General features: G+C 44.5%; 1 protein-coding gene across 4 annotated transcripts in view; it reads right to left on the bottom strand.

The window, feature by feature from the left end:
- KLF7 (KLF transcription factor 7) overlaps positions 1 to 15,213 on the bottom strand; it is a 105,006-nt gene extending 89,793 nt beyond the window's left edge. For 2 of the 4 annotated variants that reach the window (XM_086343639.1, XM_086343659.1), the window contains exons 1-2: positions 15,166 to 15,213; positions 14,710 to 14,949 (exon numbers count right to left, since the gene is read on the bottom strand). In XM_086343639.1, the coding sequence (XP_086199765.1) occupies positions 14,710 to 14,811 (102 nt within the window). In that variant the 5' untranslated portion in view covers positions 14,812 to 14,949; positions 15,166 to 15,213. Of the gene's footprint in view, positions 1 to 14,709 lie in introns of all 4 variants that reach the window. The other 2 variants (XM_086343633.1, XM_086343648.1) reach the window with 1 other exon arrangement.
- Positions 15,214 to 16,622: the final 1,409 nt, after the last annotated feature.

The following is a 16,622-nucleotide window of genomic DNA, read 5'->3' as shown; positions in this document are numbered from 1 at the left end:
AATAAAAATTTTAAAATAAAGTATTTCAAGTAAAGCAAATTGCTTGAAGGTCCAATACTGGCTTGGACTTAAATAATGCTCTCTAAAGCTCAGGCTTTACAGTAAACTCCGAGAGATAATGGAGGCCAGGGAAGCCTGGTGTGCTGCAGTTCATGGGGTCACAAAGAGTCAGACACAACTTTGCGACTGAAACAACAGAGCTCAGGCAGGTTATCTGCAAATCGAGGAGAAAGAAAAGAGATTGCGATGAGATGTCCAATAGTCCTCAGATTCTAATATTTGTAAAATCTTAAACTCTTTGAAGAGGGTGCATAAAAAAAGAGATCATGAATGCAGAAACAAGAGGAAAAGACACATCTTGGATAGGAAGACAAACGATTTGCATTCTGCTTCTCTTTCACAGAAGAACTGTGCAAGGACATTTGAGGGCCATATAAGGTCTGCCTGCTTTTTTCTTCTTGCTTTTATTTTCTACCTTTCTTTCTTCCTTTCTAAAGATACTTTCCAGAAATATTTTAATAGCTGTCAATTCACATAGTAAGATAAACAACTATTTAGTTTTTAAAAATTAATTAATACATATGCTAACAAGATAATGAGGCTGGACCTTTACTTAACCCTCAGAGTTTTTTAAAAAGAAAAAGTAATTGGAGATTGTAGCAAAGGAGGTATACCCAGCATCAAGTAATTCAATGGAATGACTGGCTTTTTTAACAGGAAAAGAATGACTTGAAAATCGCCAGCCAGTCAACCTAAATGATATCCTTAGTAATATCAGGGAGCCAATACAAAAGAATAAATTTTTTTAAACACCCCTAATGTAGAATAGCATCCTGAAAGCATTAGAAAATGAAGGCCAAGTGCCTTGCTGGCAGTATTTGAGTGCCAAGGGCCAAAAAAAAAAAAAAAAAAAGCCAATTACTTGATTCTCAGGAAAGTACTTTATTATAATGCCCTAGAGTTCTTCACACAAAAAGCATCACTTCCTCAGTGAAACAAGTCATAAAATCCACTTCCACAAAAAATTAGCAGTTAAAGCTGATAATGGGGTTCTATACAACATGCTTCTATATCAAGACTATGAAACCTCAGCAATGGATACACGTTTTTCTTCCACAAAAACGACTTTTCCCCACCACTGATCAGTTGTGTGTCATGAGTGACAAAAGAAACCCAGACAATGGCAGTCATTTGTTAATGAGGGTTGTCTGACCAGAAGAACTTTTTTTTTTTGGTATTGTCTCATTGCACTCCCATTTCCACCAAGAAGACGCTGCAAGCTCAGGAAACTTAAGAGTCAGTTTCCAAATTGGAAAATGTTGCAAATACCAATAAGGAATAAACATGCTCAGCAGCAACTGCTCAGCCCAGGCGGGGAGAGGGGTAAACCAGATGGTCTTTTCCAACCCAGATTTCGATGATCTACAACAGAACCTGGATGACTCGGAGAAATTGAGATGCAATTTGGAATCTGCTTTATAAAATAGAATCCCAAACAAAGACATTCAACAAGGCAGAGAAGTCTAAAAAGGAATGAAAATGGATTCCGGGTAAGAACAGAAATCAAGCCAGCTTGAGACTCATGAAGAAATAACGGCTGTCCCCCAAATCACAGCATTTTTGGAGGGGAAGGTGACTTAGAGAGCTGACAGTCTGGGGGTCACAAACTCAAATGCATGCTCACCTGGCTAGAGATCAGAAACAAAGCAAGGTAGAAATAGTGGAGACAAGGTTAATTGAAGAGTGCATGATGTGTCTGAAAGCATTCCAATTAAAAAGAAAACTGAAATAGGTATGCTGGCCAAATAAAACAGCTCTTGAAGCCAGTTTAGCCTAGGAGCTTCCTGTTTGTATCTGATCATCTGACTGCTCCTAACTCTACCCTACTGTCTACACATGAGGAAACTGAGGACCAGAGAACTCATATCATTTGATGATAAGCATGCAATAGTGTTTGCCTGTAGCAGAGCCAAAATGCTAGGATTATATTACACACCGAGATGATGTTAAATGGAAAAAAATGAAATGACATTAAGGCAAAAATCCTGCATGCCTTTAGGTCAGGTGTACTAAGTTCACAGAGTTTATTTTTTCAGAGGCCAAATTATATCATCTAGTTAAAACATAAAGCTACTGAGAATTGCTGGAAGATGTATGCAAGGAGAGGTTGTGCAAAAAAAACAAAACAAAAATCCTAAGTAGTCAGAGTCAGATATCCAGTTTTTCAAAAACCAGTGTTAAGTCCATAATTATCTTTGTCACAACAGTCCTGAATAAGATGGCAAGTGGAGTTCCTGACTTCTATTTTCCAGGCAGTAAAAACGAGGGACAAAGAACCCTCACAGTTTTATTTTTAATGGATTCTTTAAAGTTACATGCTCAAGGTTCCTTCTAGATACTCCTCAAAAAGCAAGGTAAGAAAAATCCTTTCCATTCTTGGTATTGGGGAATGTACATTTTTTAAAAATTGGGTAAGCTTAAGACTCTTAAAAAAAAATAAAAAGTGAAGTTCCGAGGGAAAAAATTTCATTGAGATATATTAAGTGGTGTGAAATCTCCCTAGGAAATTCATGAAGTCCAGAGAAGGATGACGAGATCCTCCCCTAGGGCAGCTAGAAGCAGATGAGACAAAGAACTGGAAATCTTCTTTCTGGGAGCCCCCGCTTCTGTCAGCCAACGGGACTTTCCTTCCCTGGTTTCTGTGTGTCTAAGAAACACACAAACACACACTCCTCAGAAGGAGGAGATGCAGTCTGTACACACAGCTGGCATCTCTTGACATAAATCTCTCCATAGGTACTGGGCTAAACCTTCAATATGAGGAAATAATCTTCAAGTTTTATAGCAGCATATGCATGATTCTTCCCCCTCCCCCATAAAACTCCCAACATGAACAACCACATCATGAACAACATCAAATTATTGCTTTTCAGAGGCCAATTCAAAAACACCCACTTTATCACAGAAAGAATATTCCTTGTGTATGTGAGTGCTTCCATTATGTCTTATTTGAAGGGGGAAAATGAAATAAAAATCCTATCGGAGATATTTATAGATCTCATAAAACCTGATTCACTCTCATAAGCTGCTATAAGCTCAGTCATCAGGTAAGGCAGAAAAGGCAGGTGTAGTAACCGGCACTGTATTACAGTATATGTGCCGAATTCTGACTCACAAAGAAAAATATCCACATGCCGGGAAAACTTAGGAAAAGTCCTAAGTAAGACTGGAAAGAAAGGGAATGAGTTGGACATGGGAGTGAGCAAGCCAAGCAAATTCCAACAGTATCAAAGGAGGCCGAGTTTTGGGGGGCAATGGATACTGCGAGTATTTCCCCACTACTAAGCGCAAGTGATTTCATGAAAGCTGCTCTGGTGGGATGGATAAAGGAAATACCATGCCTTCCCATCATTCACCTTCTCTTAGACACTCGAGATGACTAGGGCCTTAGAGAAACCAGTGATACTATTTAGAAAAAGAGTACTGTTTTCAACGGAAGGAAGAATGGTTGAAAATGGGAAAAGAATTTGTTGAGTGGATCCTATGTGTCAGACACTGGGCCAGAGAGCCAACATGCCTGCTCTTACTTAGGCATTATTGTCTCTATTCCACCCATGACAGAATAGACTCAGAGATGTTGGGTGACTTTCTCAAGGCTCCAGCTCTGCCTGATTTCAACACCTCATGTAATTTGACTAATACAAACACTATGACCTTAAGAAACCCTAACTAAAGTGTTAGTCGCTCAGTCATTGACTCTTTGCGACCCCATGGACTGTGGCCCACCAGGTTCCTCTGTCCATGGGATTCTCCAGGCAAGAATACTGGAGTAGATTGCCATGCCTTTCTACGGGGGATCTTTCTGATCCAGGGATCAAACAAGGTCTCCTGTACTGCAGGTAGATTCTTTACCATCTGAGCCATTATAGGGCTCTTTTTCAGATGAGAAAACCAGAAAGATAGGCCAGAAAGCCTTCAAATCCATACAGTTCCACTGAGTCCCAAGCCATGACCTTTGGCTTCTGCCTTGGTGTCTCCTTCCTAACTAGGAGTCAGTATAAATGTAGAAATTCAGAGTCCTGAGCATACTGCCTGGGCTCATTCTGAGCCCAATCTGGCTCAACCAGACTTCCAAGTTGTGTGACTTTAGGCAAGTCATTTAATAACTCTCACCTCAATGTATCCATCTGTAAAAGGAGGATTAAGCAGAACATATATCTCACAGGGTTGGTGTGAGAGTTAAATGAAATGATGTATATAACGTGCTCAGATGAGATCATCTCTAGGAAGTATCTGATATCTATTAGATATTATTCCTAGAGGAGGGCATGGCAACCCACTCCAGTATTCTTGCCTGGAGAATCCCATGGACAGAGGAGGCTGGTGGGCTACAGTCCACAGGGTCACAAAGAGTCAGACACGAGTAAAGCAACTTAGCACAGGTATTATTATGATGCTTGTTATGGTGACAGACAGAATGGCCAAGTTGAAAGAAGGAAGAGGAAAGAATGTTCCACCATGGGTTTTGCAACTCATCTGCTTTGCAGCCACATGAATACAACTTGCTTCATCTTCCTCTGCCCCATTTTTCTCACCTCTGAATGGGAAATTCTGTAATATCTGCCTGTTCCTTAGTTACAGAAAGAATGTGCCAGTGACAAGAGATCCTGATCAAAACACCCTGAGTCCTTGAGAACAAAAGCTCAATACAGATGTCTGTTGGACTCTTACAAGCCAACGTGAACATCCCCATCACAGGGGAAACCATCTCTTGGTCCATATTAAAGAAAGAAAGAAAGAAACTTAATACAGGGAGGTAAATGCACAGGGGAGGGCCGGGTCATCTTGGAATGCAGAAGGCAAAGCCAAAGACTCAGTGTGACACTGAGCAGCATCTCAGGGAGCTCACAGGAGAATCAGCTCTGCACAGGGGGCTCCTCGCAGATGACATCCTTCACCTCTTAGACAGGAGCTGTGCTCTATGAACAGGGTCTACAGTGGCCCTATGAACAAACACTAAGAGCTCAAAAGGGAGGGATGGGGCCATCTATTTCCACTCCTTTGTATGCCAAGCAAATCTGCCGCCTCTCCAAAAATAAGAGCCAGCACTGTGACCAGTCCATTGAATTCCCGCAACCTGAGCTCTGGAAGGTGAGCATGAACGCAGGGTCAGGAGCAGGCAGGCACTCCCTTGTCGAGCGATTGCTCCACAGCTAATTGCCGTTTTCACAGCTGGGTTGAGCTTTCCAAAAGATATCCTTCAACCCTGAGCTCTGAGCTCCTCTCCTGATGTTCTCTCTTGCCAACCATACCCCATCAAAGACAGTTTATAGATGAAAGGATGCAGCTACAGTACATACATTTTTGCAAACATCACAGTTTGAAATCGAGGCCTTTCTAAGGCTTCTTTGTGAAAATCACCACATGCCCACAGTCATTACCACAAGAGCTAAAGCCTTCTATGGACAAGGAGGCGGCCCCCTTGCCTGAATGTCCTCGGTGGCAATTCTTCTACAGTTTATTTTTGCTCCTCTTACTAGAAACATGGGTCCTTTGAAATTCTTTATAAACAGAGTCTACTTGCAAACAGTGAGGTCAGGAAGAAATCTGTTGAACTGGTACCTAATACCTATCTGGCATCATCCAACAGATGTTCATGCATGCATCCATCCCTTCAAAACCACAGAGCGGGATGAGGTAAGTGGAAAATCATGGTCGAGAGCCTGCTGAGAATGAATTATTTGAAGCACGGCACGGCTGGAGTTTAGTGCCCACCACCACAAAAGTACCAGAAATGGAATTTGACCAGGTTAAGCAAACCTCTAGTGGGTCAGAGGAAATGTAAGCTAAATGAGACTGTACTCAACACTTTAGGGTAAAGGAAAGCAAAACAAGAAGGATCAAACAACACTTGGACAGTTGCTATTAACCAAGGAGCTGGATGAAGTATACCCACGACTACCCTGCTTTATTATAAACCTCTTTTACACTTAGCTTCCAAGTTATACAAGAAATAAAATATTTCCATATAAGGAATAGCCAACTACAACTCTGATCTATCTGATATCAACCTTCCATAGATTAAGAGCTCAAAACCTTGGCTGCATATTGGAATCACCCAGAAGATTATTAAAAAAAAAGAAAAAAACAAACACTGATGTCTGGGTTCCACCCAAAGGAATACTGATATAATTGGTCTGGGGTACAACCACAGTTGTGAATCATTACTGCACACATAGTCAAATCTTAAGTCACGGTCATATCTTAAGTCTTAAATATCCACTGATTATCTACCATGTGCATGGCTTTCTAAGAACCTGAAGGGTTATGTATTAAAAGTTTATTCTCAGAATTATAACCAAGGCATGGACTTTGCTCCAAATCATACAACCTAACTGGAAAAACAGGGTAATGGGGAAAAAAGAAAAACTATATTACAGGACAAAACTGAAAAGCATCACGAGGAAGTAGAAAGTTCTACACAAGAGTGTAGGAATAGCAGCAATTACTGTTGGCAAAGGGAAAGTGAGGGAGTTTCCTGGATGATGTGGCAACCATCTGAAAGTCAAAGGATGGGTAGAATTTGGACAAAGAGACTCATGAGGGAAAAGGAAAAAGAAGGGAAAAGTCTGAAGAAAATGACATAAATGAAGACAGAAGCAGAAAAAGCACAATCATTCAATTTGTATGGCAGCGCGCATGGTAACAAGAGGGCAAACTTGTAACTACTACCTAGCCTCAGTCTAGGAATACTGTGACTCTTAGACGTTTGGCGTCATCATACGCAAAAGAGGGAAACACCAACAATCTGAAACACGGTGATTGAGGTAGAAAGTCAATCCAGGTGAGGTGGCCAGGCTGCCCTGGGGCAATGGCAGAACAAGAAGAAAGCCAACCAGGTGCCGTACAGTGAGATCCAAATCAGGGGGATTCTTCAACCGATGACAGTCAAGGGAAAGAGAGAAGCCACAGATGATAGAACCTTCAAACCTGGATCCCAGAAGAAAGGCGATTAGTACAAGAAACAGGGGAGCCAGGAAAAGGAGGACAGAGTGGATGAGCTCACACTTCGGGGTATATTCAGCTGAGGTCATAACTGGACAATCCCAAAAGTCTTTAGTGTCAGCCCCCATGTTTCCAATTCCAAACTGTGAGACTGAACTCAGGAAGATACCGGAGCTGGACATGTAGATTACAGCTTTGATGAAATAAAGAAGTCTCCATTTGGGAAGCAAACTTCAATTTCTAAGATCTTAGAGGTGAAGCCAATCTGTGAGACAAGTTCCAACAGAGAACTTTTACCATCATCACTACCAGAGATTGGGTGGAGACGGGCCAAAAGTTGCTGGGAAGTAGAGTGAAGAGCGCCCCAAGTTTCCTTTCCTCGCTAGAGTCACTCAAAATTAGGCCAGCACAATCCTTCCAGCCCCACAGGACTTTTTTAAAAACACACAGAAGTTGACTCTCTTCCCAACTGCTTATCACAATGTGCAATATTTTTTTGTTTAAATTTGTAAAACATTACAACTTCACTGCCCATCCAACCCTCTCAAGAAATCTTAAAACACTTCAGAAAAGCTTTTCCTGAATTGGCACATGATAACTGCTACAGTTTCACGCAGTCTCTTAGTTGGCAAGTTGTCAGAGACAAAGCATTTCACCATTTCGCACTTGACGCTTTCCACATAAAACCCCAGTTCCACCATCCATCCAGCTCCCTACCACATCCATCTCAATGCACCTCCTTATTCTCACTCCATTCGTTATCATTTAAGTGACAGCACTTTTTTTCATAGGGCTGGAGTTGTAATTGGGGGCTTTTGTTTTGTCTTTTTAGTACAGTGTACATTTTCCAGGTTACCACACATTATTAAAAGTGGAAAAAGAGATAAAATGACACACATAAGCTTTCTCCAAGATATCAATAGCTTGGTTTAGGGCCCAGACAATTCCCAAACTTCATGTACAAGGGCTGTTCAAAGTAAAAACAGGATTTTTTTGCCTCCTTTTAAGGGGAAACAGGGAAAGAAAGAGGAGGAAAGATGAGAAGTAACCCAAAATATACTCAGAACAACATGATGAAAAGCAAGCAAATGGATCATGTGGACATCTGAAAGAGTCTGGGGCCTAGGACCGCCATCCATGTTAACAACAGCTGGACCTTGGAAGGTTCAGTGTTCCATCTGGCTTCAACAATCACTTGGTCCTAGCCTAGTGTTTTAAAGAAACCAAGAGCCTTTCAGGATTTGAAACTCTAAGATTATCTGCATCTAGCTTTGATAACAGGCCTGGGGCCTGACTTTTAATATGACCCTTAGGAAATGTCAATAAACCCATATTCAGAAATAGATATTGCATACGGCTCTACATTAATTATTTTAATTACCTATAATCATTTCCGAATGACACAGACAGGGATGCTGTTTCCTGGCCATTACGGACATGTGTATTTACGCTGTCTACTCATCTGCCCTCAAAGGGCCACCAGCCCCATTACCCCATTAGCTAAAACAAAAGCACAACAGAACTTAGTAAATCTCAAGTATGTTCTATAAACAAGATTTTAACAAGGTGAGGTTATATAGAGAGGCATGGGTCAGTACTCAAATTCAGGACTTCAAATCTCTCTTTTTGGCAACAGTGTTCTGATAGTGCATTACTGAATTCTGAACATGCTCACTCTCCCCTACTGGAGTCAAGCTCATACAGGGCAGAGCCTATAGCCAATTCAAATTCACATCACCCAAACAGTATTTTGCACATAACCAAAGTAAAGGAATGAAGTACTGACTGTGAAGTATTTTCCATATTTTCATATAAATAGAGAAAAGCCCACAAGGTGTGACTGAGTGCCTCGACCAGCTCAGTCAGCAGTGTGAATCACTATGAAATCATAAGTCACTCCCATGTCAAGCAGGCTGATCCTAGATGGATCTCGAAGCTGCTGCTGACCCTCAGCTGTCCCTCTGTATGTCACGCACGTGGTGGATGGGGACAGCTGGAAGCTGCTCTAACGGAGAGTGCAGCAGACACAATACACTCAGCAGGACCGAATTCTCAGGGTCACAACAAAATACCAAGTGACGAAAACAAAAAGGTACCAAGGCAGGAGAAATGATTCTCCAAATTAGCAGCAGAAAACAAAAGTGAAAGAACAAGAAGGGAGAGGAACAAGATGATGACTAATTTTAGGTAAAAACCTGTTCTAGTAATGCAGGACTTGATTTGGGGAACACTTAAATTGAATGAGGAGAGTTTCTCCTGTGGGTGTGTGATGTTCTAAAATAAGCACACAATGTATCTGGGCAGAGGAGTATTTCTTAACTTGCAGGTGTTGCATGTAACATTAATGATTAGCTGCTGTATCTTGTTCCACTGACTTTAACACCTTTAGTGCTTGTAGAGCTTCCTAATCACTGTTCTTGGTAAGATCTGGCGATCTGGGTTAAAAATTTCTACCTGTTCACGCAAAGCAAGCACTCAGTTGATCTGGGAAAACAAAGGGGTGTATTTGTAGAGAGATACATCTCCACCCCTCACCCTTCTGGCACTGCTCAGGTTACGTTGGGGAGCTGTCCTAAACTTTCAGCAAATCTCTGTCCCAACATACATGCTAACTGATAGACTGAGTGAACCCGAATCACAGAGGCATTCTCTGCATTTGCCAATCATGGAGGCCAGCAAAGGTGACTGAAAACTCCTGGCATGCTACTGCCAAACTGCAGAGATAGGGGGTGTCTCCACCCCATGTGGCCAGCTACCCTCTCAACGTGAGTCATTTGGGGCTGGCTGGAGGAAACTGCCTTCCCTCCCCAATAAGCATAGGCTGATTAAAGAATTCTGCATTGCCTTCTTGTACGCACAAAGTTAAAATGCAGGAATTCTCTGATGGGAGAAGAATCTGAAGATTTATAAGAGAATGGCAACTAAAAGCTCCATTAGGACCCTCTCTAAACTATTCCCATTTAAGTGGAGAGGCAAATAGCCCCCACTGGCATTTATATTTAGAATGGGCTGAGAGAGAGGAAGAGCGCATTTTGAACACTGAAGGTCTCTGACATACCCATACATAAATCATTTCAGGGTGAGGTGTCACAGTGCATCTTCTGCTCTGCCCTTTAAATGGATTGGACCCCAACATCACATTCTCCTCAGGGTAGGGAGTGGGGGTGGGAGTTACATGGAGAACAAAGAAGTCACCACTTCCTTTACCCCCTCTCCCGCAACTAAAGACAGATGTAGTTAAAAAAAAAAAATCTGCATTGTAACATTCATTCACTTTAAAATACCAAACTGAAACAGGTAGACTTAATGATCATGTTTAGAAACCCTAAATCTACACAGAGATGTATCTATTCAGAAGAACATGGAAATGAATCTGTTAAAGAAAGGCTAAGTGTGTGATTGATGGCATTCACATGTGCTTTCATTTGTAAAGCTACATTTATTTAGTGACTGCATCCTTATAAAGGAAATCTGGGTAACAGGGGCAGTTCCAATTTTTTTTTTCAGTCTGCCAAGTCACTGTTTCAAATTTTTTTAAAAATAGGCTTATGGTAACTAAAGAACGCACAAATCACATACAATAAATAAATAAATAAATAAAAAGCCAGCTATTTTATCCTTTCAGTGTGGTTAGCAAGGCTCCTTTGTGTCTACAAATTTCCCTGGGTGGTGCTGTTGCCAAGAAATTCTAATTCACGACAAGGTTTTCTGCAAACTGGGGACAGAGGCAAACCTGCGGGTGCAGGGACCCTACAGTTTGCTTTGTCTTTCTGGCTGAGACAGCACCTGGCTGCTCGGGCCTGTAGAAGGCAGTGCGAAGGCACGATCCCCGTGTAGGAGAAGCAACGTAGCTCACGGACCAAATCCTATCCCTTGCACCATGAGGCTGCTCTTGGAAGGCAACCATTTTTGTAGGCTGTCCCCTAGAGATGCTTCATACCAAAGGCCCTTATAAAAAGTGGTTCAGGGTGCCTGTCACCAAGATGAAATTGCAGTGTTATGGGGACGCTGCAGTTCTTACAGTAGCCAAGTATGCCATTAGTTTAAAACAATGGGGGAGTGGGGGAGGAGGGAGGAATGTTCTATGATTTATTTATTTGTTTCCAGTAGCAGTGGAAAATTTTCTCTGAGCACAAGGGAGGCCTGAAACTGACCCCATCTGCCAATTATGAATCAGCATTAACAACAAACATAATTCCATAAGAGTTTTCCAGTAAACACACCATGCTCCTCAATGGCATGAAGCAAGGCTAAGTGTAAATAAGACTTAGAACATCATTACTTGACCTGTACTCATGAAACAGCAGTCTAGGTATGAAGAATATATCAAAATTCTAAAAGTGCTTGTAGCTTCCCAAAGAAAAATAACCATCAATATTGTATTAAATCCTTCTTCATCTTCCAAGTCAGCAGCACATCCAGAAAAATCATGATTTCTGACGGCGACAAAACTCATGAATGGGTCCCCCGTTATCCATCAAGTGGTACCCTATACACTACGCTAGCTTCTGTCCTACCTTTGACTTTTTTCTACTTTTGCTCAGACAGCTCTTGGAAAATTTCCTGCAAGTTTCCGAAGGGCTTAAGGCTGGTGGCCGTAGGAGTTGTGCGTCAGCTGAATTCCATAAAATAATAGACCACATAAGCACAGCGTAATTTACAGTTATATGACAGGCAGGGATGATGTTACTTGAGCCAAGTGCTTAAGTATGCAGTCAGAGCCCAGGAATGGAGAGCTGTTAATGTAGGATGTCCATCTGGATTTAAAAATTATACCGGCAACGATTTTCACAGTTGGAGCTGGATGTGGAGAAGACATGATTGTCCCAAAACCCAATGTCAAAATGATGACCCCTGTGACAGGAGATCCATGACAAGCTCACTGACTGTTAAGCAGGACAATTATCTCAGGCAAGAATTTAAAATAAAACCTCCATCCTTAATTTTCAAATGCACAGATGTTCTTGGGTTTATCATCCAAGCCAGTCTTTTCTTAGGAACCAAACCAGATTACTGGAATCTCTGCATTTCGCTCATCTCCTCAAGGTACACTGTTCACTTTCAGGAGTACATCTAATAATTGCTCCTTATTTGACCTCTAAAATCTGATTACCCCAGAGCATCAGCAAACTTCCTCCGGCCTGGGGTTCTTTGTAGCAACCTTCCTGAGCTGATTTGAGCAAAGGAGACTTAAAATTTCACCATCTGATGGTTGATTTGGAACCAACAGTTGCATGTAACCACATTCCCCTCCTTTATACTCAGAAGCAGCATAGGGGAGGGTGTAGGGAGAGAGAGGAAGAGAGAGAAGTTGGAGATATGTCACCAGTACGAACTTGGGAGTCCCAGTCACCTTTACAGAAAGCATTTGTGACTAAGGAGTCCAGAGAAGAAAGCTCTTTGGAGTGACAGCTCATTTAGGACTGTGTCCTCACAAGTTATATTTCAGTATGGACTATGAGCATGCTTCTGAAAGAGCGTGGTAAAGGATCTGAAGGTGAGGGTAACAGGCAGTAGGACAGGATTAAGGCAAGAAATAGGGAAGGAGGTGCAGTGGGCTGAAATTCCTTTGCCCACAGATAGAAACTAAACTAGAGGTTCCTCGAAGTGGGTGAGATGAAGTGAGGAGGAAGGGGGGTGGGAGGTGGAGAGAAAAGCAGAGAAAGCTTCTGAGGAAACAATAGATCTAATACATCCTCTAATTATCAAACCAATGATGTTTCCCTATAGATCTAGATGTTCTCATGGATGGTCTAACCAGATCTAGAAAGGCAGGTTTCCTCTGGAGAGGCCTTCCCCAAAAAGCAGGCTTTACTACTGTGACAACTTGAACCAAAACAAAGTTGGGTGATTCATCAGGGGGGAACGTTGTAACAAATAAAGCCAACTTTCTTTCCTCCAAGCCTACTTAACAGTTAGTCACAAACAAGGGTTGCCTAAATCAACAGATTCTCTTCCCTAACGAGTCTAGACAGTTGTTAATAGGCAACCAATTCAACACCAGTGGGCTGACAGTGTGAAATGAAGACTATTTCTGAAAATGAAATTCTGGCAACCTTTTGGTTTAATTAGCATGTGAAATAAAAAGAGGAAAAAGCTCCAGTGAGACCCTTCATGAGGCAGTCTCATCAAGGATGGAAGAAAGGATGCACTGGAGAAATGCCTTATGCTAAAAAAGTGTGCGCTGTGTGTGCCTTTAGAGAAGGACAAAGTCAAACACATCTGCCAGCATCCTCAGGCAGGAATGCATGTATGGACCCACAGACACCAGAGACCAGTATCCGGAGAAACTCCAGCCTGGAAGAATCAGGGGAGTAACGGCAATTAGTAACAATGGTACAGAGGATCACCTCCTTACACCGAAAACCAAACCTCACTCGCTAAAGCAGCGACTGTTACATCCTTAGACTCAAGCCGGCAAATCCCGCTTTGGATCCTGGCAGAGGAAATCCAGCCGTTCATTAGCCTTAACAAGCTGCTGTCACGAAGCAGAGAAGTTACATGAGCAGCCACACACCAAGCCTCTCGCAGCCCTCCCCAAGGACAAGCACGTTACTCCAAGACGGATTGTGCACGTTCACACTTCCTCCATGCAAATCTGAATTGTCTTCTTGGACTTTCCATGATACACATTGTAGAATTTTGAAAGAATACTAAAGCATACTCGTGTCCCTCCACCTTCCCCCCATCCACCATCTTTCCTGAAGAAATGTCCCCTCAGCAGCTCCCAATCCTTACTGCGAAAAACCACCGTTTCTGCAGCAGATTTGGCACTTTCCACTGACCAGCACTTTCTTTATTCTACTTCACAAAGCCCAGTGAACTTGTCACCAGCCCCACTTCCCCCTCCCTGGGACACCTAGCCAACTTGGCACTGGTGCCCTTCAGCATCTTAGGAGTTTCTTAACTAGTCCTCTAAGACAAAGTCAGAGGCATGGAAGCACACACCACCCTTTGTCGGAGGTTGTGCTAAGTGGAGAGGGACACCAAAGGAGAGAGGGAAGCAAGGACACACGCAGAGAGCGATCTCTTTCCGTGGATATTGCACTGGGGAAGCCTACAATGCATGGTCAGCACTAGATAGATATATCTTCCCATCCTCCTCCAAGATATCCTTGAGTACCTTTTATAACTGGGTTCCTCGCCCTCCTGCCCACCTTCTAATCTCAAAATCAAGTTCCTATTCTTTATTGACACTCGCTAATTACTAGGAAAACACCCCGCTTTGCTCTTACCACCCCCCACCCCTCCGCATCTGACGGCCGTCAGCACCAGTTGAGAGATGAACCTGATTTAAGGTACCAAGTAGGTACAGCTAGTGCATGTAGGGACGCGGTAGCTGTCTGCGATGGCTCGTTAAGCCCCAAACCCCCTTCCCACCCGGCTCCTCCGAACCCCAGAAGTTAGGCAGGTCTCTGCTGGGGGACAGTGAGCCCAACAAAATGTGCACAAGGATGTGTGTTGGTGACTGAAACGCAGGCAGCTCGGACCGGCTGCTCAGCTCTGCACACTATACGGGGTTAGGGGGTGGGTGGAGAGGTAAGCATATGACTGTTTCCAAAAACATTTTCAACAACAAACAGCCAAAAGGGGGGTAAAAATTAAACAAACAAACAAAAAAATTCAACCCCAAGCCCACACCAACGCAGCCCCTGCGAGTCCGCCGCCACCACACGATTTACACAAGTAATTTAAATCATTCACCTGCTGCCAGGTCTCCTCCAGGGATGGCAAAGCTGAGAAGTAGCCGGTGTCGTGGACAAGTTGTAGCTCCTGGAATATACTATAACTAGCCAACACGTCCATGTTGCTGCTGCCGGGCAAAACCGGAGGAGAAACCCTCCCCCGAGCACAGTTGGGTCTGTTTGTTTGTCAGTCTGTCTGGCTCACCCCCCAAGAAGGCAGACATCCAGTGGCCCTTTTGTTTTGTTTTGTTTCAGTCAACTAAAAAGGAAAAAAAAAAAAAAAAAAATCAATGCAGGAGAGAGGGAGAGAGGAGGTGAGAGAGGAGAGACTGAGTGGGGTGGATGGAGAGAAGCATCCAGCGTGTACAGTGCAGACGGCTGCCAGGAAAAGGGGACTTCTCCACGGGAGTAACAATTCCCTTCCAGGGCTCTAATCACTCCAGCTCGTGGATCAGGAAGGGGGATGCAAACTCACTGATACGAAGCTGCCATCTATTTCTGCAGCGCTGTTCGCTCCTAATGCAATCTTTGCTCTTTATTTTGGGAGGTTGCATTTTTTTTTTCTCGCGATCGCTTCTCTCCCCCCCTTTCCTTCCCTCCCCACCCCCCACCCCATCCTCGCTAGTTTGTAGTCTCTCCCCCTCCTCCTCCTTTTCTCCTCCTCCTGCTCTTCCCCCTCCCCAAACTCCCTCCCTCCGCCCCGCTCTCCGCGCAGCCGTGGGATCTCGGAGGAGGGCGTACATTAGGCCGCGTGTGACCATGTAAGGTAAACAGGGGGCTCATGAAGTCACTCAGGACCAATGGGGAGCGCGGAGCGGGACCTGAGGCGGGGCTCGGCCCTGGCGGCGGGCGCCGATTGGCAAGCTGCGAATCTCCCCGCTGCCTTACAAGGCGGTGCGAGGCGAGCTATTTTTAGAGGGCTATATAACGGGGTTGAGGCGGCCGCACAGCGGCCGGGTAGCGTGAGCGCGAGGGACGGGGAGGGTCGCGGCGACACTCTCGCCGGCTCCCGGGACGCCGAGGCGGCTGGGTTCGGGCCGCACGCCGGCCTTCGACCTTCGCTTTGGTGCCAGATGGAAACTCGGGCGGCCGGAGCCGGCGCCCCTCAGAAGGGAGAGGGTCGTGTATCGCCATTCTGGCGTGGACGCGGCCGGTCAGGAGGTGAAAGTCCAGAATGCGGGGTTAGGATGCCTCCTGGAGGAAGAGCAAGGTGGGAGGACAAGGAAGCCGGCGTGGGGAAGAGGGCCAGCCACTTCCCACTCCGCCTCCCTCCCAGGCCTGGGGGCGGGGAACCGCGAGGGAGGGGCAGCACAGAAGAGTTCCACACTTCCTAAAAAATAAACCGGAGCGGGGGAGAAAGGAAAAAGTCACCAAAAACCCCTTCACGAATTCCCCACCGGCTACCAGAGTGCAGAGAAGAAGCGCCGGAGGAGGAAGTGCCACACAATGGAACAGAACAAAGGGGAGCGGCGTACAGACAGCGGCCCGGGGCCCGCCCCGCGCGCAGGCCCCGCCCCCAGCCCGCCGGCGCCAAGGAGCGCGCCGCCGCGCCCCCAACCCCCTGCCCAGCCCTCTGACCCCGCGCTGGGGACCCGGCGAGGGTCGGAGTGCCAGCTAGAGTTAATTGGAAGGGGAAGTATTAGAAGAAGTGTGTGTGTTAAAGACAATAGAGGGAATCAGGGTAGACGTGAGGTGCTGGCAGGAGCAGGCAACTTGTTTGGGGTCTTAAACGTGAGGCCCCTCTTGTGACTTGAAGATAAAGTGTCAGTCAGCCAAGCTGCGGTGGTGAGAGGAGGACCCAGATTGTGTTTTTGATACAGCTAACGATACAGCTAACATATAGAGATGTGTAGATCTAGACCCTATTATCTCTTAGCTGAAAGCCCTGCAGTATGCCAGTTGCTAGGGTTGACCCGTTGTTTGCTTGACCTT

Source organism: Bos grunniens, chromosome 2 (assembly GCF_055505025.1).
Source record: "Bos grunniens cultivar Pamir isolate PY7600 chromosome 2, Bosgru_T2T1.0, whole genome shotgun sequence".
NCBI lineage: Eukaryota > Metazoa > Chordata > Mammalia > Artiodactyla > Bovidae > Bos > Bos grunniens.
The sequence above is the reverse complement of the archived record's forward strand: the minus strand, read 5'-3'. Positions and strand labels throughout refer to the sequence as shown.